This window comes from Cricetulus griseus, chromosome 2 (assembly GCF_003668045.3).
Source record: "Cricetulus griseus strain 17A/GY chromosome 2, alternate assembly CriGri-PICRH-1.0, whole genome shotgun sequence".
Taxonomy (NCBI): Eukaryota; Metazoa; Chordata; class Mammalia; order Rodentia; family Cricetidae; genus Cricetulus; species Cricetulus griseus.
In genome coordinates this window covers 85,479,543-85,502,192 of record NC_048595.1, presented here as the reverse complement: position 1 = coordinate 85,502,192, position 22,650 = coordinate 85,479,543, and the positions used below count along the sequence as shown (strand labels likewise).

Here is a 22,650-nt window from a genome sequence, read left to right as displayed (position 1 = left end):
CAATAAGACATTCATTTAAGTGTTATGAGCTTGAACCATCTGGAAGTGCAGAGAATACATTAGGAAGGCCAGATCCCTCCTACTATATTGGTTTAAACTTCCTATTCAGCACTGATCAGGCTCAGAAAACAGCAATAGAGCTTAAAAAGAGGTACTAAAAAGAGAAAGATAGCTATTTTGCTTCTTAAATTTTGTGTAACTTGAAAGCCTTTGACAATGATCCACAATGAGAACCTGAGGGAGACTTTTTTTGCTGCAAAGGAATTTGAAGTGTTCCTTAAATTAGACTGTATTCATATGTGTGTCTGCAATTTTACAGCATTCCCTGTTCCTGGTGTTGATTCTGACTCAAGCCAGGTACAATGCACTGACTTGTGGTTACTGGCAAGTGTGTTTCTTCATCATCAATAAGTTTCTCTTAAATTTATTACCCAACAAGTACTAACATACATACTGCCTATAGTAATTGGAGGTAGAAGAAGAAGGATCAAGAGTTCAATGTCACAGTTAGCTCAAAGTGTGTCTGAGGACAGTCATTAGACTATGTTACACACACACACACACACAAAAAAAACACACACACACACACACACACACACACACATTTTTTCCTTGAGAGGAAAATGTTTTCTTGAGCTTCCTAATGTAAGAATTCTTTCCAAACCAATTTAACTAACATAGCAACAGTAAAGCTACTTGATGATACAGGTAAATGATTGTTGACAAAGACCCAAAGAAGATCGTGTAGGAGGGACAGCAGAATGTGACCAACATTTGATTTCCTCTTTAATCTATACACTGATGGGGGAAGTGCTTCTGTGTCTGTGTTTGTCTTACTGGATGATAAATAAAGTTCTGTTTGGCCAATGAGACAGCAAGTTAGACAGGACTAGGAGTCAAAGAGGATTCTGGGAAATGTAGCAGAGAAGTGGTGATCCAGGCAGGAAGTGACATAGCAAGGAAACTCATATTTAAGCAAGGTGAAACAGCAAGTGTCCCTTTTTCCCCTCTACTCTTCCTCTAGCGGCACAATGTGATCTACCGGCAAGGAGGGACACCAATGGAAGGTGTCTGATAAGATAAGTCTTATAAAATATATAGATTTATGATAATTAAGACTTAGCTAACAGATGAGAATCCTAGTCATTGACCCAAGCAGCATTTGTACCTAATATAAGTCTGTGTATTATTTTGTCCTTCCACGCCAAGGGCAGAACTCAGGCGGCTGGCGGAGACTGCCCACATGGCGGTAAGGCTCGGGTGGCTTTGGCAGAAAGATTTATTGTAACAATACACTGTCAGCTAAAATCCTTCGAATTACAACTATAATTAGAAAAGGCCCTCATTTTTCTTCTTTCTTTCAAACTGAAACTTCTAATTTTTCCCTGAAAAAAATAAATCTGACAATCTAGTTTTTATTGTGATGTGAGATTATGCTCATCAGATTTAATGGTACGAGTTTATACATTAATTTCTCGAATATAGTAAGATGCTAAGGTTTTTCAAGTGTCTTCCTGACACTGTATGAACATTACTGTATAGAATGAACACCAATGATAAAAATCTAAATTTCAAACTATTTTACTACAGCCACCTAAAAAGTTCCTCTAAGAATCTTGGGGTCTTTTTTATTGTTCTTCCTAAATGTGGTAGATATTTCTTGTTCAGAAAACTAAACAGAACAATTACATCACACATTCCTGAATCCGATTGCCATATGTTACTGTGCACCTTCTCTCCAGACACCTGGTCAGTCTGAGAGATTTGAAGAAACAGGGCATAATCTTTCCGGCCCAAGAAATAGTGTTACATCACTAATACAATGGATGTGTATGAAGTAAGGTGGTAGGTTTTGTCCTGCCTGGTCCTGCAGCTGTTCAGTCCCAAACAAACACACAGAGGCATATATTAATTATAAACTATGTGGTGTATTGCTCAGGCTTATAACTAACAAGCTCTTACAACTTAAATTAATCCATAATTTTTTTGGCCTTTTTTAAATCATTTTTATTTGAATTACAAATAAGATTGAATTACATGACAATCCCAGTTCCCTTCTCCCTCCCTTCTCCCCTTCCACCCCTCCCCCCAACTAAAACCTTACCTATCACATATCCTTTCTTCTAATCTATACCTAACTCAACCTTTCTGCTCCCTCATGACCTCTGCATCCTTCCTCTTCTTCCCTTCTCAATCTGGTAGCTCCCTCCCCCCCCTTCCCATGATCTCAATTTGCTCAGGGGATCGTGACCCTTTCCCCTTCTCCAGGGGACAAAGTTTGACTCTTTTAGGGTCCTCCTTGTTTATTAGTTTCTCTGGCAGTATGGACTGTAAGCTAGTAATCCCTTACTCTATGTCTAAAATACACATATGAGTGAGTACATATACCATGTTTGTCTTTTTGTGATTGGGTTACCTCGCTCAGAATGGTTTCTTCAAGTTCCATCCATTTTCCTGCAAATTTCAAGATTCCATTGTTTTTTTTTCTGCTGAGTAGTACTCCATTGCGCAAATGTACCACATTTTCTCTATCCATTCTTCGGTTGAGGGGCATCTAGGCTGCTTCCAGTTTCTGGCTATTACAAATAGTGCTGCTATGAACATCATTGAACAGATGTCCTTGTTGAATGAATGTGCTTCTTTTAGCCCAAAATTCTTATCTATGTTTAGCCACGAGATTTTGCACCTTTTCTCATTAAGGCATTCTCATCTTGCTTCCTCTGCATCTGGATGCATCTCTGCCTTCCTCTTCCCATAATTCTCCTAGTCTGGTAGCCCCACCTATACTTCCTACGTGGCTACTAGTCAATCATTGTTTTACTAAACTATTAAGAGTGACAAATCTTCACAGTGAACAAGAACATTATCCCACAGTAGGTACTATGTGGAAAGAAAAGATAATAGAAGGAAATTTTAAGAATCAAGGGGTCAGGAATTGAGACATCCTAGAAAGAGAAGAAATAGATCAAATCTTACCAGATAACATGTTTAAGCAAAGAAGTGGGGCTCACAGTATGACTAATGTTGTCCCTTAAAAGCAGGACCTCATCTTTTCTGTCTGGTCCTTTGATTTTGGAGTGCTCTTTCCTTGTGGAAAGACTCAGCTTAACCAAGGTATTATTTTGATTGCAGGCGTGTGTGCGGTAGGAAAGCCTATGTGTCTGCTCTTTGAGTACATGGCTTATGGTGACCTCAATGAGTTCCTCCGTAGCATGTCCCCTCACACTGTATGCAGCCTCAGCCATAGTGACCTGTCCACGAAGGCTCGGATGTCCAGCCCCGGTCCTCCACCACTGTCCTGTGCAGAACAGCTCTGCATTGCCAGGCAAGTGGCAGCTGGTATGGCCTACCTCTCCGAGCGCAAGTTTGTCCACCGGGACTTAGCCACCAGGAACTGCCTGGTCGGGGAGAACATGGTGGTGAAAATTGCAGACTTTGGCCTCTCCAGGAACATCTACTCTGCAGACTACTACAAAGCTAATGAAAACGATGCCATCCCTATCCGTTGGATGCCACCCGAGTCCATCTTCTACAACCGCTACACCACGGAATCAGATGTGTGGGCCTATGGTGTGGTCCTCTGGGAGATCTTCTCCTATGGCCTGCAGCCCTACTATGGGATGGCCCATGAGGAGGTCATTTACTATGTGAGAGATGGCAACATCCTCTCCTGCCCCGAGAACTGCCCCTTGGAACTGTACAACCTCATGCGCCTGTGTTGGAGCAAGCTGCCAGCAGACAGACCCAGCTTCTGCAGTATCCACCGGATCCTGCAGCGCATGTGCGAGAGAGCAGAGGGAACAGTTGGGGTCTAGGGTTGACTGTGCTCAAACAACACCCAGTAGGCTCTTTTCAGACTGTGAGCTGGAGGAACTCTTCAGCAGAAGCCAGATAGCACCAGAGAGGGAAGAGTTTAACATAGAAATCATGAGCCAGTTGCTTGTTTGCCACAAGAAACAGATCGTGAAAAACCCACAGGGTAGAAGGTTCTCATTGAAATGGTTTGTTGGAAACACAAGCTAGGAAACGTAAGAGGACGGTAAGTAGCTCCCTCCCAGGGTCAGTTCCTAATACATACTATAATGAGAATGCCCTGGTTCCGTTCCTATATCACCCTTCAGAGCGACACTGCTGTGCTTGCTTAAATCCATAGCTAGATGTGCAGTTTCATTTTTGATGGAAGACGTTCTGTCCATTGCAATGACAATGAGTCTCTGTACGCATTTAGGTAAGGACAGAAAACTAAAGTCGGGAAAGCACTCTTTGACCACTCAAGACACACTATAGATCCTTTCTGTTGCTTTACTTGTTTCTCGTGTTGAATGTGCAATCACATATTTGCATTCTAGAGTTGTACATCTATTTCACTGATGGGTTTTTAAGGGATAAAAAGTGGAAACTGACAAGCTCTATACTGACCACACATCCTGGCTTCTTCTCTGCCTGTTCTCCAACAGAAGCCCTTCCTCGGAGTGTGCTCATCATGGAGGTGTTCACCTCACTCATCTGGTTTTTATGCAATTTTTTTCATAATTTACTAGTCCACCTGTTTTTTAGGGGGAACTATAGTGGCACATTTTCCTTAAAATAACATAGGCCACAGATACATTTTTCATCTCTGTCAAGTATGATCTCTTTCTTCTCTACATGCTCTTGAATTTGCCATACAGTAATTATGTTGCCACAGGCCACTAAATATCATAAAACTTGAGGTATAATGTCAGATATTGCAAGATGCTTTGTGGTCCAGAGCTATTTCACAGGAATGTTTTTGTGCATTCTGACGTGTTATCTTTTTAGAAGGCATTTTGATTGATTGGTCCTATGATTAGCAGAGCACTATTTTGTAACTTCTGCCACCATGGATCAAACCATCTTGTTACTTAATATGATTTTTTTAACTTCCTGGACTCAGGACCTTCACGTGTGGGGGTGATTTTTCATCTGTATGTTGTTTCAAAGCCTACACAATATGCCTTGTTATTGTCTCCCTAAGTGTTTTCAATGATTAGAAAGAAAGCCTATATTAGTATTATCAATTTAAACTGATCTTAACATCCAATGGATGGCATATTTGTCTCAGATAAGTTTTAAGTTTTGAGATAAAACCACTAGGTTATTTCCTTGGTAGCTGGTTAGAATGTGATGTGGTGTAGGAACATGTCCAGTACAGCAATTAAAAGGGGGAGATATGTGATCACGTACAGGATGGTTTCAGTAAGTCACCAGCAAGTCTACATAAGTGTCCAGATACCAATCACACCAAAAGTTTGCACATGATGCCAAAACATGTTCTCTGGAATTAGGATAGAGCAGAAAAAGAAAACTCCCCATCACTTCGTAGTTTATTGTGAATCTGTTACATGTCATTGTTATTCTAAAAACTAATGTAACTTCTCAATATCGACTTTATGGATATCCCATGATTTAATCAATCTTAGATTTTTGAACATGTAAGGTTCTCCTGATTTTTATCACCTACTTCTGTACACATCCCTCAATATCTCTTAGTGGAAATTCTAGGAGAGAGATATATGGACAATCTTGGCTTTTGCTATGGGGCCTGGAGAGAAGTCTCAGCAGTTAAGAGCATATACTGCTCTCACAAAGACTGGAATTTAGTTTTCAGAAGTCTCCTTGCAACCACCTGTAATTCCAGGTCCCAGGTGGTTCTAAAGTCTCCGGCCTCTGAGGACACCTGCACTCATGTACACATACCCACACACAGATACCCACAATATACACAATTAAAATAATAATAAAAATAAAAATATATTGTCATAGTCTCTAGAAATGTTGTTATCATAGCTGCATTGCACGAGATAACTCATAACACTAAGTACTTGCTATGATAGAAAATTAATACTCTTATTAATTTTGTGTGGGGGGGAACACAGTGTCATGGTGCACATGGAGAGATCAGAGGACAACCTCTAGTGTCAGCCCTCATCTCCTACCTTGTTGGAGACACGGTCTTTTATTGTTTGCCACTGGCCTGAGAGCTTGTGGGGATTCTCCTGTTTCCACTTCCATTGTACTGTAGAAGCTTGGAGATTAGAGCCTGAATCCTAAAGGTCACAAATTCCAAGCCAGATTCGACTACATGCTTAACAAAACTCTGTCTCAGAAAGCAAAAGTGAGAGTTGAAATCTTCTTTTTCCTACATCATTTATAGTTTTATTTTAGTAATTGCCTGCACTCTATTTTCTATTGTGTTCATTTTAGAATTGTAATGTAAGGTTTATTTTATAAAAAGCATATTATGCTTCTGTTATACTTTATATGAAGAGAAAATAGATGTATATTTTACCTTAAAGTTTTCTTCTTTATAAAAGTGTTTATTTCTTATGAAAAGGAAAAATAACAAGCAACATATACTACTAACATATACTTCACAATAACAACAAACCATTGTAAGAATGAAGAAACACCAGCTGTTGCTTATTAATTTTAATATCACAAAAATATTCTTCCACTATTTACCAATAAATAGATAGGGAGATAGGTAGAAGATAGAAGATAGATACATAGAAAGATGATAGATAGATAGATAGATAGATAGATAGATAGATAGATACATACATACATACATACATACATACATACATGAATACATGGATGGATGGATGGATGGTAGATAGATGATAGATAATTTAAAGCAAAACAGACAGAATGATACTGTTTAACAGATTTGAGCTGTGTTCTTATCATCTAATGTGCTCTAACATATTCTGTATCAAAAATATTCATGTACAGCATCAGTTGTAATGATTGCATATATGAATTTTTCATAGTTTCATAGTGTAATAGTTCATTGTTGGAATTAGACTTATATCTATTTTCATAATAAAATATAATCTTTCATAATATTGTTGCCGGATATTGTGAACATTATTTTTCTTAAGTAATTTCTTTAGAAATCACTACTAGAAGTGGAATTTATAGATTAAAGGGCACTTGTACTTTTAATGATTTTGAACATATTGACAACTTCATTTCTTAATTTGCCAATGCACATATCTTCCAGACAAATGACAGAGCGCATTTCTGCATTTCTTTCAGCCTTACCAATTCTAAATACAGTAGCATTGTGAACATTACCAATATAGTATTTAGAATTTTTCATTTTGCAGCTTGCACTTACAGTTATTTAAATACTGATTATTTTAAATATTTCTCATTGTTTTGAGGACAGTTGATTTGGGATTTGTGTGATACTAATATTTTTCTGTTGAGTATATCTCTTTTTCATTGTTTCATAAAAGCACTTTAAATATTAAAGCATTAAATTTTGGCATACACCTTTGAACCACTGCTATCAAGTCAAAAAATATACAGTAGATTTTCTTGTGTCTTAGTTATAAGGTTTTATTCATTGAAAAATGATGCTGAATTTCAACAAATTCAAATGACTATTTTCCCTAGTTGATATGTTAATAATGTACAACCATGTAAATTGACTTCCTAATATTGAAACAACCTTGTATTCTGAAAATAAACTCTTTTTGAATGTCAATCTTATATTTAACTTCTGATCTGTTAAGACTTTGCACCAGCATTACTAAGTTGAAAATTCATCATTTTCTTCTCTATTAGTTTTATCTACAGGGTTTCATAAGCTTAAGAGATTTTTTAAATGGTATTGGCTAATACTGTGGTTTGGCTGTGGTTAGGATGTGTCCCAAAGGATCATTTTATGGAAGCTTGGTCCCCGGGTGACATTGCTGAGAAGTATCGGAACTTTTACAAGACCAGGAGCACAGTGGTCTGATTGTATGTGACTAAGGCATTGCTGCATCACCCTCAGAAGATATTAGTGCTGGTGTCTTAGAGTGAGTTAATCCTCATAAGAGTGGGTTGTTATAAAGCAAGATCACCTCTTCTACATGTGCCTTACTGTGTGTTCTAGTTTCCTCTGTATTTCTTGGACATGTTCTAATAGTCATCAACCTACTACTATACTGTTTGGACCCTCCAGACACCAGAATTGTAAGCCAAATAAAAGATTCAGACCCAGGCACTTGGTTATAGCAAAAGTGACTAGAATAATATGTAAGACCTTAGTGGGCCCCTAGACCTTAACACAGCTGTACAACTCAGCACAGAGACAACCCCACCTGCCAAAACTAAAGCAAAGACCTAATCCATCAAAGTCTGGGAAAAAAATCTCTAAATGTACTAACTTTGCTTTTTAGCTTCTGTAGTTCTGCTTCTGGCTAACTGTTCTTATTAACTGAAGTAGGTAAACCCAGAATATGGTTGGGGATTTTTGTGATTAAAAAAAAAAATCTCATCCTACCAGGCTGTGGTAACACACACCTTTAATCCCAGCACTTCAGAGGCAGAGGCAGAGGCAGAGGCAGGTGGATCTCTGAGTTCTTGACCAGCCTGGTCTACAAGAGCTAGTTCCAGGACAGCCTCCAAAGCCACAGAGAAACCCTGAGTCAAAAAGCTGAAAAAAAAATCTCACCCTAAGAAAGGCTTGGATTCTGAATGCCCAGTGTAGTTGCTGGCTGGCTTATAAAAACTTTCTATTGGTTTAAACCATGTCTGGGTAGTCTTTTCTGGTGGATATCCTACAACAATGAGAATATTTTAAACTATTTGTTTATAGAGGTTTAGAGAGGTCAAGAAACTCTTCATCCGGAGACAGATGAATAAAACCCAAGTCCCTTCTTGCTGTCTACCTCTAATTCCAGCTTCTGCACTGAAAATTTTACCATTATTAGTCTTAGCCTTTGTGGTACTGGGCCCTGCAATTATAACATGTTTATTTCTCTCTTCTAAATTGTTCAGTTTAAGAAGGCATTTGTATCTCCTCTTGTGATGACTGGTTTTGGTTGTCAACTTGACTATATATGGAATTAATAAAACCACCAAATGAGGCACACCTATGAGGGATATTGGTGAATTTGAAGAAAGATCAACGTCTAACCTGGATCTATGAGGTATGAAGATACACCATTAATTCATATCTTTTGAAGTGGAAAGACCAGCCTCTAAACTGGACCACACCTCTTCTGGAAGCCTACATAAAGACATGGAAGAAGAAAGTTTTGGTCTTTGCCTGCTTGCTCTCACCTTGCTATCAATATATATATATATATATATATAATATATATATATATATATATATGAGACATCCAGCCTTGTAGTCTGAACAACTACTGGAATCCTGGACCATCCAATGTTGGATTAGCTCGACCACAGTGTAAGTCTTTCCAAGTCATTCCAATAAATCATCTTTCCATATTCATTTTGTAAGTTCTGTTACTCTAGAGAACCCTTACTAATACACCCCTATTAATGAGAAGGAGAGAAGATGAGGAGTGAGGAGGACAGGAGGAAGCAGGAAGGTTGAGTTGGGGGAAGAATAGAAGAGAGCAAGATAAGAGATACCATAATAGAAGGAGACATTATAGGTTTAAAGAGAATTCAGGCACTAAGGAAATGTCTGAAGATCTACAAGGATGACACCAACTAATCATCTAAGCAACAGAGGAGAGGCTAATTTAAATGCCTTCCCCTAAATAATGAGATTGAAGAGTAACATATCCCATCCTATAACCTTCATCCAGCAGCTGGTGAAAGTAGAAGCAGATACCCACAGCTAAACACTGAACTGATCTGTAATCTAATTGCAGAGAAGGAGGAGTGATGAGCAAAGTGGTTCAGACCAGGCTGGTAAAACCCACAGAAAAAGCTGACCTGAACAAGGGAGAGCTCTTGGTCCCCAGACTGATAGCTGGGAAACCAGCATGGTACTGCTCCAGACCCCCACAAACATGGGTGTCAGTGAGGAGACCTCAGAAATCTATGGGGACCCTTGTAGTAGATCAGTACTTATCCCTAACATAGGATTGGACTTTGGGAGCCCATTCCATTTAGAGGGATACTCCCTGAGCCTAGACACACAGGATGGGCCCACTCCCTATCCCAGAGGATATGACAGACTCAGAAGACCCCAATGGAAGGCCTGGGGAGCAGAAAGGGTATGGGATAGGTAGAATGTTAGTATGGTATAGGTAGGATGTTAGGGTATGTTAGTTAGGATGTTAGGGGCAGAGGAGAGGGAGAGAGAATAGGAATTGACATGTAAAACAATCATGTTTCTAATTCAAATAAAAAATTCAAAAAATAAAATAAATAATAAGTAAATAAAATAAAGATGAGCAGTTTAGAGTACTTTTACTAAAATCGATCCTCATCCTGAGACATAATAGCTAGCTTCTTAGTCACGTTTATTGTAACTTTCACAAATACAAAGAAAGGTTACCCAATGTTTCCCAATTAAGTACAATAAAATTAGAGTTTCACATTACCCCTGTCACTTCCCCCTCTGCTGGCAACATCAGTTTTGTATTTGTATGCTGTCAGGATTTGTGTCATTTGCATTTCATTATTTAGCTCATTTAGTTGTGGGTAGTTTGCCTATTGATTGGTCCTAAACATGGTAAAAACAAAAACTAGCTAATCATAATTAAGTGATCATGTAAATATTTATGCATTGGCAAACATCTAATGGTGCTTCATCATTTTAAGTTGAAAATAGATTTTAATTCTTTGTATTGTCTATGGGTGAAATAGCACTTAAAACATCATAGAAGCATCCCATTATCTTCTCTTTCTCACTTCTTTTTTTTCCTCCTCTTTCTTCAGCCTCCTTTCTTTCCTGCTTTTGTTTTTCACAAATGTCTAGTGATATTTTTTAAATTTACTATCCATAATTACAAATTTAGCATCACTCTGATTAGTAGTGTTAGCAGAAGTGGGTTTCTTTTGCAGTTCTCTTGCTGTATTTATACAGCAGGAGAGTCTAGATGAGCTAAGTCAGAACCCTCAAAATAGCCCAAATAAGGGAAATGTTCACTCTGGGTACATTAAACATTGGTACGTTTCCTTCTGGAGGAGAAGATTATTATTGGTTCATTGTTTCTTGTAGATGGAAATTTCTTTCCCTCCAGGTACCACAGCCCTTTAATCCCAAATAAATACACAGAGGCCTCTATTAACTATAAACTATTCAGCCAATAGCTCAGGCTTCTTATTAGCTAGCTCCCTCTTAATTATTAACACATTTCTATTAATCTAAGTATTTCCACATGGTCTTGGCTTACTGGAGAATGTCCAACGTCCTATTTTCCTATATGGCGTCTCTCTGGCCACTTTTCGCTTTGTCCTCTCCCCAGAATTCTCCTTGTCTAGTAGCCCTGCCTATACTTCCTGCCTAGCTAATGGCCAATCAGTGTTTTATTCATCAACCAATAAGAGAAACATATATTAACAGCATACAGGAACCCCCCATTAGTTTCTGCTCCCCTGGAGTTGTCTTTTCTCTCTATACTCTATGAAACTGGCCTCCTCTACACACACACACACACACACACCACACACACACACACACACACACACACACACACACACACACCTATGTTCAACATCTCTCCTCAGGACCCTTGTCAGTTAAATCCTCCAATCTATTCCAATCTATCCACAGAGCAGGTCATGGTATCCTAGTAGCAATGAAGTTCCTGGATCTTTCTGCATAACCTTCTAGTCGGTCATCCTGATTGACAACCTTTGCTGTCCACATCCTCTTCTCAGAGCTTAGAGCGTCTATCCACGTGAAGTCACTTCTTACCTCCATTGACACCCAACTTGTATGCACTACAAGCAGAAAATTGTCCAATATTTCTTATGCCCCATGTTATCTACTGGTAAGGGCATTAAAATATTTCCCACTTCCCAAAATATTGTCAGAGGCTAGGTGGTGGTGGCACACGCCTTTAATCCCAGCACTTGGGAGGCAGAGGCAGATGGGTCTCAGTGAGTTTGATGCCAGCCTAGTCTACAAAGTGAGTTCCCAGACAGCCAGAAATCCCTGTCTTGAAGAAACACACACACACACACACACACACACACACACACACACACACACACACACACACACACACACACACACACACACACAAAATTATCAGTAAATCCCAAAATCTTGCCAACAGGATAGCATTTAAATAGCTTGCAGACAGTCAATGGGTTGATTCTTATTTATATGTATTTTCTATCATACCAGTGAAATGCTGATATAAAAGAATCAGTCCACATCTTGGTCAAGAAAGCTCTCTGGGGCAGTGGAAACAGCTTAGGGATTACCTGCTCACACTTCTTTAGAGCCTTTCTTCTTTCTCTTAGCCTTCATAGCTGTATTATTTCAGGCTGCTTGCTTTTTTACTTACTTCATATACACAGTCACCAAAATATGGGTACTTATAAAGTTTTTCTTTGGCCTAGATCACCATATAAACCATGTACTACTTATATGGCTTTTGGTATTGAGTCATTACACATTGAGACAGCCAAAACCTATGTTGATAGGGAAAAAATTCACAGGTGTAGAAGTCTGAGTTTTAAGAAATGACCCAAATTCCCGAATTGGAACATTTATAAAACCACTCCAAAGCTCATGGAACATCCTGGAAGAAGGCCTGGAAAGAATGCAAAAGCCAGAGGAAGGAGTGGAGAGTTGTGGAACACTGTCTTCCAGGCATGACGCAGCCATTGTATTCTGGATCTCTCAGGAGCTGTTGTGTTACAAATCTGAAGGGAAAGGTTTCCTGACTGTCAGGAGCCAGGCTATACCTACAGCTGTGAAGGGAAGGTGTCCTGGATGCCTTCAGCTGTGTGAAGGGAAAGATATCCTGACTGCTGGGAGCCAGGATGCATGCACCTATAGTTGTGTTCAGGTAGGGGATGGTTTCCCTAGAGGAATGTAGCACTCCTGCTCCCGAGAGCCCTTACAGCTCAGCTCTGCTCCACTCTTCTAAGAGTTTCCCAGCAGAGATTTCCATTGCTGCTCTTCTCTGGTGAAAGTTGTTACTTCTCTGCTCCACTCAACTAGGGAGTTTCCTAGGAGAGATTCTGCCCCACTCAACTCTAGGAAAAGAAGGTCTTCAACCAAAACTCATTCAAGAGAGTCATTGGGAGGGAGGAATCCAGGAGAGTGTCTGCCTCTGCCCGGGTGGGAAAAGGTAGCTCCTAACTGAACAGTCACAGGGCTTGTATAGGGCTTCCTAGGGGCAAAGTTTTTCCATAGTGAAGATTTTCAGGGTGGGAATTGGTCAGATTTCAATCCCTGAGTTTGGACACACTCAGATATTGGCTTGATTTTGTGGTCAGGGATTGGTTGGTTTTCCTGCTCAGGGATTGGTTGGTTATCTGTGCCGAGTTGGTCAGGGGCAGAGTGTGTTTCTTTAGCTCTGGTTTCAGGGTCAGGGTGTGTTTCTTTCACTGGCTCTGGTTTCAGGGCCAAAGTGTGTTTCTTTGCCTGTACCTTTTACTCTGCAGATGTGATTCTTTGCACAACACCTGTCCAGAGTTTAGACCAGTTTACAGCTCATCATGGATGGAAGAGATGCTCATGAGTATCCACCTATCTCTGAGGACCTATAGGCAGATAACAGTTGCAGGTGGAAGGGTATTTTCTGATGTGGAATGCCCGTCTGTATGCTGTGAATATGTTTTATTACCATTGGTTAATAAAGAAGCTGATTTAGTCAATGGCCATGCAGAATAGAGCCAGGCAGAAAATCCAAACAGAGATAAGGAGAGAAAGAAGGCAGAATCAGGGAGATGCCATGGAGTCACAAGAGAAGCAAAATGTGAGGTAACAAGTCATGAGACTCATAGTAAAATATAGAATAATAGAAATGAGTTAATTCAATTGTGAGAGCTCATTAGTAATATGCCTGACCCATTGACCAAACAATTATAATTAATATTTAAGCCTCTGAGTGTTTATTCAGGAACTGTCGAGAGGGAGGGAAACCTCCATTTATATATGGCACCCAATGTGGGGCATGAATCCATGGCCCTGAGACTAAGAGTCTCATGCTCTACCATCTGATAACCCCACACACACACTCACACACTAGTGAGTTATCCATACTCTTATAAATAACCAGGCTTCTTCAAGGAACTCTGATGAAATTCATTTGTGTACATATACACAGGCATACATAACCCATGAAAGCAGAATGAGGACTAGTAAAATGAAGGGGATCATGGGGAATTAGAAGGACAAGAAAGGGTATATGGGAATTAATATGATCAAACTTTATGAGAAGACTAGTATCCGTTATACCACTGTCAAAATAAAAAGGTGCTTGTGTGTTCAGATGTTCTCTTGGCCTTCTAAAGGTATATCATAGAAAAGATAATTCTATCTGAATATGATGCACAATGAAGAGAATTGTCCAATCACTTCTAAACCTTTGCATGCCTTCCTTATTGATCTCCTCTTTATTTAAAAAATGTTTATTCAACAAAGATAGTTTTTCTATCAATGGCATCACCACACCTGTGATTAGCAGCTGCTTGTTACTACCCTTCTTCAGGGCCTCCTGGGAAGTATATACTACATTTAGAATTTTGCTCCTAAGAAGAGGTACCATGTTTACTAACTAAAGTTAAGTTAGACACCTGTCACCCACAGAAAAGACCATGCTTTGATATACACTGTCACTTTCTGGGTGTTCTCTTTATTCTTTAGAGTAGTGACTGAAATGACCAGTGTCATCATGATGCTGCTTCCCATGTTTGTGTCTAGTGATGTTGTCAATATGGCAGTCACCACAAAGCTCTTTCTTGTCTCAGATGATGTTAAAGTTAACACTACTTTTCTATAGATTTTTGTTTGTTTGTTTTAGTGATTGGAATTGCATTGAAGAATCTTAGAAAATAGATTGAGTACTTTGTATTTGTTTTGTCTTCATTGGCTCCACTCACCTGCCTCAGAGACTATTTCTCAGGGGACTCCAAATCCTTCTGTCTCAGGTTTCTCTGTTGTTTTGAAAGAAGAACCACCAAGTCTACAGTCCATTCCCCCAACTGGTCTCAGAAGTGGCAGTCAGCAAAGAATGAAGGAACCAGAGATGAGAGAGACTTGCCTGGCAATGATGCCCAAAGAGGGGAAAACCAACAAATCCTATTTTCAACAGAAAGGCTAGCACCAGGAAATGAATACATGTTCATTTGTGAATAATCAGCCTCTAACAGTGGAGAGAAAACAGCTTCCTCTCAGTTTCTAGAGCTGATAGGCACAATATAAAGCCACAGGGCCAGCATTATAGAACTATATGAAAAGATCTGAATTGTATATGCTTAATATAATTTTGGAAGAAAGGAGACATTTATCTACATAATAATGGGAAAATTTGGAGGCAAGCTGGAATCTTTAAAGACTTCTTGTCTTATCACAGCAAATATAAATGTATCTGACACTTGACAAAACTAATATTTTAAGCACAACCAACAAGATGACTCTAGAACATCAATTCTCAACCTATGAGTCACAACCTTTTGGGGGTCAGATAATCCTTTTGCGGGGGTTTCATATCAGAGAGACCTCATATCAGATATTTGCATTATGATTTATAACAGTAGCAAAATTACAGTTATGAAGTAGTAATGAAAATAATTTTATGGCTGGGGGTCACCACCACAATAACTGCATTAAAGGGTGGTAGCATTAGGAAGATTGAGAACCACTGCTCTAGAACCACACAGTTCTGAAGGGGACCACCTCACAGTGTCAGAAAGGTTGAGAACCACAGTTTTGTTGTTGTGAAATCTGCACTTTGACCTTTTTTCCCAAAATGGTCTTGCATTGTATACTAAACTGAGTTTTCTACTAACCATAAACTTAGAATATGAAAATTTGTAAACATTTACAACATGATTTTAGTGACTTTGTAATAAACCCCTCTATTAACGTAGTATGCTTGATCAAAACTGACAGTACAGTGATGAGATAAATATCAGGATTCAGGAGTTGTTTCAAATCCAAATTGATGTAATCCCTCCCCTATTTGACTTTCCTTATTAATAAAAGTTCACAGGGAATGCAAAGGTTCATTGTTTCTTAAGTCAAAAGTGCTCAGGACAGTAGCTGAGAAACAGTCAAAACTACAGCAGTTTTGTTAATATGAATTTGTGTACTTTTTTTCTATTGCAAAACAAACTTCAATAAAACGTACTATAGTTCCATTATTATTCTGCCCTCTCCTTCTTTCTTAAAGTAAAGGGAACAATTATTCAGACTCAAAACACATTAGTAGGGATCCTATCGCACATTACAGAATTACCTTCTCAGAAATATTACAACAGCTTGCACAACCAACATTGACCTGTATAAATGGCTATTTCTTTTTTAAATTCTTTAATTACTACTCATATTTACATATCCATCCCCCCCATTCCCTCACCCTCCCATCCTCCCATGTTCCCCACCAACGTATCCCCCAACTCTTCCCCAGGGATAGTGAGGCCCTCCACAGGGGACCTTCAAAGTCTGTCATATCATTCTGGGGAGGGCCTAGGCAACTCCTTATTGTATCTGGGCTTCAATAGTATCCCTCCATAGGGAATGGGCTCCCACAGTCCATTTGTGCTCTACGGATAAACACTGGCTCCACTGTTAGAGGTCCCATAGACTGCCTTGGTCTCCTAGCTGGCACCCACATTCAGAGGGCCTGGTTCAGTCCAATGCTATTTCCCCAGCTTTATGACTAGGGTCTCCATACTCTCAGCAGGTCAGGTCTACTATTTCTGTGGGTTTCTGCAGCACCGTCTTGGCTCCTTTGTTCATCCCTCCTCCCTCTCCACATCTGAATTCCAGGAGTATAGTTTAGTGCTTAACTGTGGGTGCCTGTTTCTGCTTCGAACAGCTACTGGATGAAGGCTCTAAGAATGGTAACCAATGTAGATATCAGTCTCATTATAGATGAAGGCAAATGGCTATTTCTTATACTCTGGTTAACTTAGAGTATCATTAGATTTAATTTATAGCTAGCTTGATACTGGAGAAATTGTGTCTCTCTGGCATTCATTTCAGGAAATTAAAATAATGTGTTTTTTTAAAAAAAATCTTTTCAAAATAATTTTCGGAGTTTGACTTTGTCTGACTATCAATTTGCATTTTTCATCATTACTAGCCTCATTAAAAATTCCAAAATAATGTATATTCTAGCTATATTCTTTGCAGCCATTGATCATTATTTATTCTTCTCAGTGCTTTCATTTTGTTATTTTTTTCTGAGATAAGGCAAATTTCCTGATCTAATATTTCATCTCTTTCACATCTTCTATCTAAAACATTAAAACTTCTTTTTTGTGGTTTCTACTGCAATATCCTGATTTTTATTTATTTTAGTGGGTCATGTATTCACTGGGTCAGTATTACACAAATCCTCTCATCAGACTTCTCCCAGAAGATAAAGTACACGTGTTTTCCCTTCCTCCCACTAAATACAACCAAACCTGTTGTGATGTTACACACAGGAAGCCACAAAAAGCTATTGAAGGGTGCTGAGAATAAGGCACTCACCAAGGGGGTGGGAGAGATGGACCCATGGATGACATGCTGGTGACCTTTCTAGGTTTCTGCCTCAACATATGGCATGCTGGTGAGCTCTCTAGGTTTCCTTTGTGCCATAAGTAACACAGACTTGAACTCAAAGAAATCGGAAATAATGAAAGACCAAGGGGCAAGTACCATAAATGCCTGAAGAAAGACTGCTATTTTTAGCCGAACTGTGGAAAGGGCAAGCTAGCAAGACAAAGCTTTCAGACAAAAATTGCTCTTCTCAAGATAAACACACCACGGGAAAAGGCTTAGCGCCACCCACGCCCGGAAGCCCAACTGTTGGACCCCTACATATTTCCCTCACCAGGCTGTAATGAGGGGTTCAGACTCTCCACAGGGCAGGGCGGGCATCAGTAATGTTCAGAAGCTCAAGTTTCCCTCCCTCATGCCTGGGCACTCAACGTGTGGAAAAGAAATGATTCAGGCAGCTGTATTATAATCAGGGAAGGTTAAAGGAACTACAAAACATCATTTCTACACACACACACACACACACACACACACACACACACACACACACACACACACACGAATATGCTCTCTCACACATCACCATTAATAAAGCAACACAGAGACAAACCTATATGCACTACCTATAACTATCAAAACAGAATTCTAAATGATGTTCAGGTAACCCACAGGGAGTCAGAAAAAGAAGAAAACTAAGAGGATAAACAGCAAGCAACAATGGGCAAGTTTGTGTCCCAAATTAGCAATACTTACATTAAATATAGGTACTTCAGAATTTCACAGGCATAAAGGGTGGACGGTTCATGAGAGAAGGAGAATGTGTCACTTGCTTCACCAGTTGGGGCCTCAATTGACTGACCATCTCAATACATTTCTGTAAGACAGGAAACAGATGGACTCCCACTAACAAGCTGCAGAGCACAGAAAACCAAAACACAGAACTGAGCCATACCTCTAAGAGGCTAGAGACTGCTTCCCCATATCTACTAACTAGGGTGCAGTCCTTGGCAGTAAGGACTGCTAGTCCTACAAAAGGTGAGTGTTTCTTCCACAATATTGATAAACTTTTGAGGTTTTCGAATATTAAGTATGTAGGGAAACAGGTGTTCTCAAACCCTGCCTGTAGGTGTATTCCTGGGGAACATAACAGGTGAACAGAAACTATTGAAATTTTAAGCACCCATGAGTTATGACCCATCAGATCAACTTCTACCCTTCGAGTAGAAGTGCACATGTATGTGCACAAAGAGGGACACACAAGATATTTACTGCAGCATTTTTGCCAGATTGAAACCTGTGAACAACAATAAAATTCAAAGTAGGAGTTATTTAAATCATGGTTAAGAACCTGGGAATGACTTTTCTTAGTCCATTTATACTACTGTAAAAAATGAGCAATCTATAAATAATGAAAATGTATTTCTCAAAATGCCAGAGTCTGAGAAGACCAAGGTGAAGACAGATGTCAACAGATTTGCTCTTTGTTTCCAAAATTGTCCTCCTGCTGCATCCTCCAGAGGGCACAGAGAAAAGCCAAAAGGCAAATGGTAGGAATTAAGCTACCTCCTCCCAGCCCTTTAACAATGCATTGATCCATTCATAATGATAGAGTTTTCATTGGCCACTGTTGAAATGTGCTGAAAATACCACCACAGTGGGGGTGTCTTAATAATTTCATTTTAGACAACATTAAGACTCTGAGAATGTTCATGATCACGAAGAGACAGGAGCCTTTGCAAAAAAATGGAAAAGAAAATCACCATGAAGCATATAGTTGGAAATCCAACACACAGTTAAATGAAAAGCAGGGTACAAAAGAATATCCAAAATAGTATATTGCATTCATGATAAACAAAACCAATTTGTTTCCTCTTGAAAGGATAAGAGCTTGGTGTGTGGATGGATGAATTTTTAATCAAGTGATTAAAAAATAAAATATGTATTATACTTCTAAAAAAAAAGGTGAGTGTTCTGTTGTTGGTGTCTGGGACATAGAAGTATGTGTCTTAACATCCATTTACTAGAACCAACCTTTCTTTCATCTACTCTTTGTTTGAAACAACATAGTAACTGAGACAGGATGTGACTATGTGACCCAGGATGGTCTGGTACTTGTATAAAGATCCAGCTCTCCTAGAACTTACAATGCCTCTCCTTTCTCCACTCCCAAGTTGCTGGGATTACAGGGATGCAGCAACAGGCTTGGTCAGCAGTCAGCTTTCTGTTTTCCCTCCTCCTTCTTCCTCTATCTCTTTCTCTCTCATGTGTTTGTGAGAGTACATGTTTATGTGTGTGCATGTGTATGCCAGTGGTTGACATAGGGTATCTCCTTCAATCACTCTCTTTCTTATTTTTGGGATGGCATCTCTCAGTGAACCTGGATCTCACTGAATAAGATAGTCTGGCTGATCTCCGAGGATCCTCCTGCCTTCACACGCCATAGACATTCACTTCAATGGCTATCTTTTTTTTTTTTAACCTGGGTTCTATGGATCCAAATTCAGGTCCTTATACTTATGGAATGAGCACCTTACCACATGAGCCATCATCCCCAGCCCAGATCCATTAACTTGGACTCATCCTTTTGGCCAGTAGCACTGATAAGCTACTAAATGCTAGACACTGTCATGGATCCCAGAATGCTCGGTAGTGTTTCAATTCTAAATGGAAAAAAAACACACAGAAACATCAAGGGCCATTACAAACAGTACATCTCACAAGTTAGTGTGTATCATATCTTCTCACATACATTATTAATCACACTACTGCAACGTGCCATGGGCTGTCAATATTCTACCTGCCTGAGAGATGATCTGCCATCAGAATCCCATCCTTAGAGAACACTAACCAGGACCACTCCCAGGGCACCTCAGAAGCCACAGCTAAGCTGAGGATTCCTATGAAAGTAATTGAGGGAGTGCTCTGCAGATATTCTTGAGAGGGAGAAAGGGCTGGAGAGAGGAGATAGGTGGTATAGGCTGTCAGCTGTCCCCTCCAGGAGCTCTAGAGTATGACTTGCATCCTGGAGAACGACCTTCCCCAGATGATGGAGACTGATAGTTATACTCCCACTTTGTTCAGGCTTTGCAGGAAGCCACCCCAGGTGGTTTGGGAAAAGCTGTGGAGGAAGGTCATGCATCATGCATCTCCATAGAAGGCTGCTCCTACCACTCCATAGCAATTTGTTGGAGAGTGGTGTTGCTGTGAAGTATTAGTACTAAAACCTAAAGTAGCCAAAGATGGGCTTCTAGGCCTGGAAATGCTGGAGTTCCACTCCCCTCTTCAGCCCTGGCATTCTGAGTTAAAGGATTCTGAAGAAGTCTGCTGTGTCTCTATTTTTCATATGCTCTCTAGACAGCTCTCTTATGTGTCCAAACCCAGATTCACTTATTATCTTGCTGAAAGATCCTCAAATCTTTCTGACATTTTCTTGACATCGTCCTCTAGTTTGCATTGCTGAGACATGTTCTCTCCTAACAGGTGTCTTGTTGTATACCCTCAGAACTTAGAACAGGGGTAAGCAGACTGAAATCACCATCTTGTATTCAAAATCTTGAGTTTCTTGATGTCCAAACTTTTCAATATTTCCTTCTGTCTATCTTATTTTGATAGACAAAGTCATCTTATTAAAGAATAGTGACACAGTGGCCTGATGTGGTGACACATGCCTGTAATCCTAACATCTGAGTGGCTGAGGCAAGAGAGTAATATGAGTTTAAGACCAGCCTGGAGAATGAGAAGTTGGGAATTGTGCATTGAAGACTTCCCTCTTAACATAACACATATGCATGAGTAGTAAAGTTGAGTCATTTGGGATGGCTCAGGACCCCACCTTTCTTTCTTATTAAAGAAGCAACTGAACTTAAAAAGAAATGCATTGCTTAGAAGTGAAGCTCACTGGAGAGGCAGGAAGTCACTAGGAAAGGCTTGAGATTTTATGACCTGGCCCTATTTGCCAACTGTCTCTACTTTCTGACTACTGACCCAGTGTAATCAGGCACCTCAGGCTCCGGCCACCATTTTTCCCCCCAGGATGAATTTTATCTACTCCAACTGTAAACCAAGACAAACCCTTGCCCCTTAAGTTGCCTCTTGTCAGATATTTGTTCACATCCACTGATCAGGAAGAAACATAATTTGTAAGTGTTGGCAACAAAATGAATGAGAAATCATTTTCCCATTTTACCTTCCTTTCTGCACAACAGTAATACTACACAGTTAATCCCATAAGTCATTACTACAAGAAAGCTACTATTGGTCACTAGTGATAGGATGGGTGCGTGTCTCCTTGGAGTTCTGAAAGTGCTACAATTGCTCAGAGCAGACAAAGAAAGAAAATGGAAGAGGAAGAAGAGGACAAGGGGGTGATGAGTCAAGCAATCTATCCCCTTCCATATTTACATAATATAGGCCAGCTCTCTTGATTGCGCAGTCTGGGTTCTCAGAATTGAAGAAGAAATTGATGTTTTTCACCAGCTCCAATGAAGAACATTCCTGGAGGGTTATGTCTCTGTGTGCTGGAAATGACAAAGGGAAGTATCCCAGCCCCAGTTTGGTGAGCCATAATTCTTTCTGCTGTCAAGCACAGAACACATTGGCTCACACTTGAGAATGTTCTTCAACCAGATCTGACAACACTTCACAAAAAAACCACAAAAGGAATTGTTCAGCAAAGAAAATGCCAAACTTGGCACTAACAATGCAATCTAGCAACTGCTGCCAGTGAGTCTCACTTAGTATAAAGAATCCACAGCAGAGAACAACACCAAGTTCAGGGCCTGAGCAATAGGGACCGTAATGTGGACACTGGGGTAAGATAAACATCTGTGTCCTTCATGTGTTGGACAGACCTAAGGAAGGAAAAGGGAATGAGAAGGGCCAGAGTCCACAGCTCAGCTCTTATATATCATATTCCAGCAAAGCACACTAAAGAAGTATATATATTCAGCCTCCTCACCATGACCAAAGAAGCTGACAAGAAGCAACTTAGATGAAGAAGGGTTTATATTAAGCAAGAATTTCACAGAGGTGGGGGGCATGGGGTGGTGGGTGAGTCTCCTGTGGTAGCAAGAGCTTGCACTATAGCTTGTTACAGCTCTATAGATCAGGGGTCAAAGAGGGGACAGCAATCGGATCCAGCCTCGAAGCCTGTCCCTAGCAACCCATTTCCTCCAGCTGCATCTTACCTCCTAAACTTCCCAGTCTCCCAAAGAGTGCCACCAGCTGGGACAAAGTGTTTACACATATGAGCCTGT

The 22,650-nt window shown here is 39.9% G+C and overlaps 1 protein-coding gene across 8 annotated transcripts in view; it reads left to right on the top strand.

Moving 5' to 3' along the window:
* Musk (muscle associated receptor tyrosine kinase) overlaps positions 1 to 6,574 on the top strand; it is an 83,763-nt gene extending 77,189 nt beyond the window's left edge. For all 8 annotated transcript variants that reach the window (XM_027403037.2, XM_027403035.2, XM_027403034.2 and 5 more), the window contains one exon: positions 3,133 to 6,574. In XM_027403037.2, the coding sequence (XP_027258838.1) occupies positions 3,133 to 3,815 (683 nt within the window). In that variant the 3' untranslated portion in view covers positions 3,816 to 6,574. The remainder of the gene's footprint in view (positions 1 to 3,132) is intronic.
* The last annotated feature ends 16,076 nt before the right edge of the window (positions 6,575 to 22,650 follow it).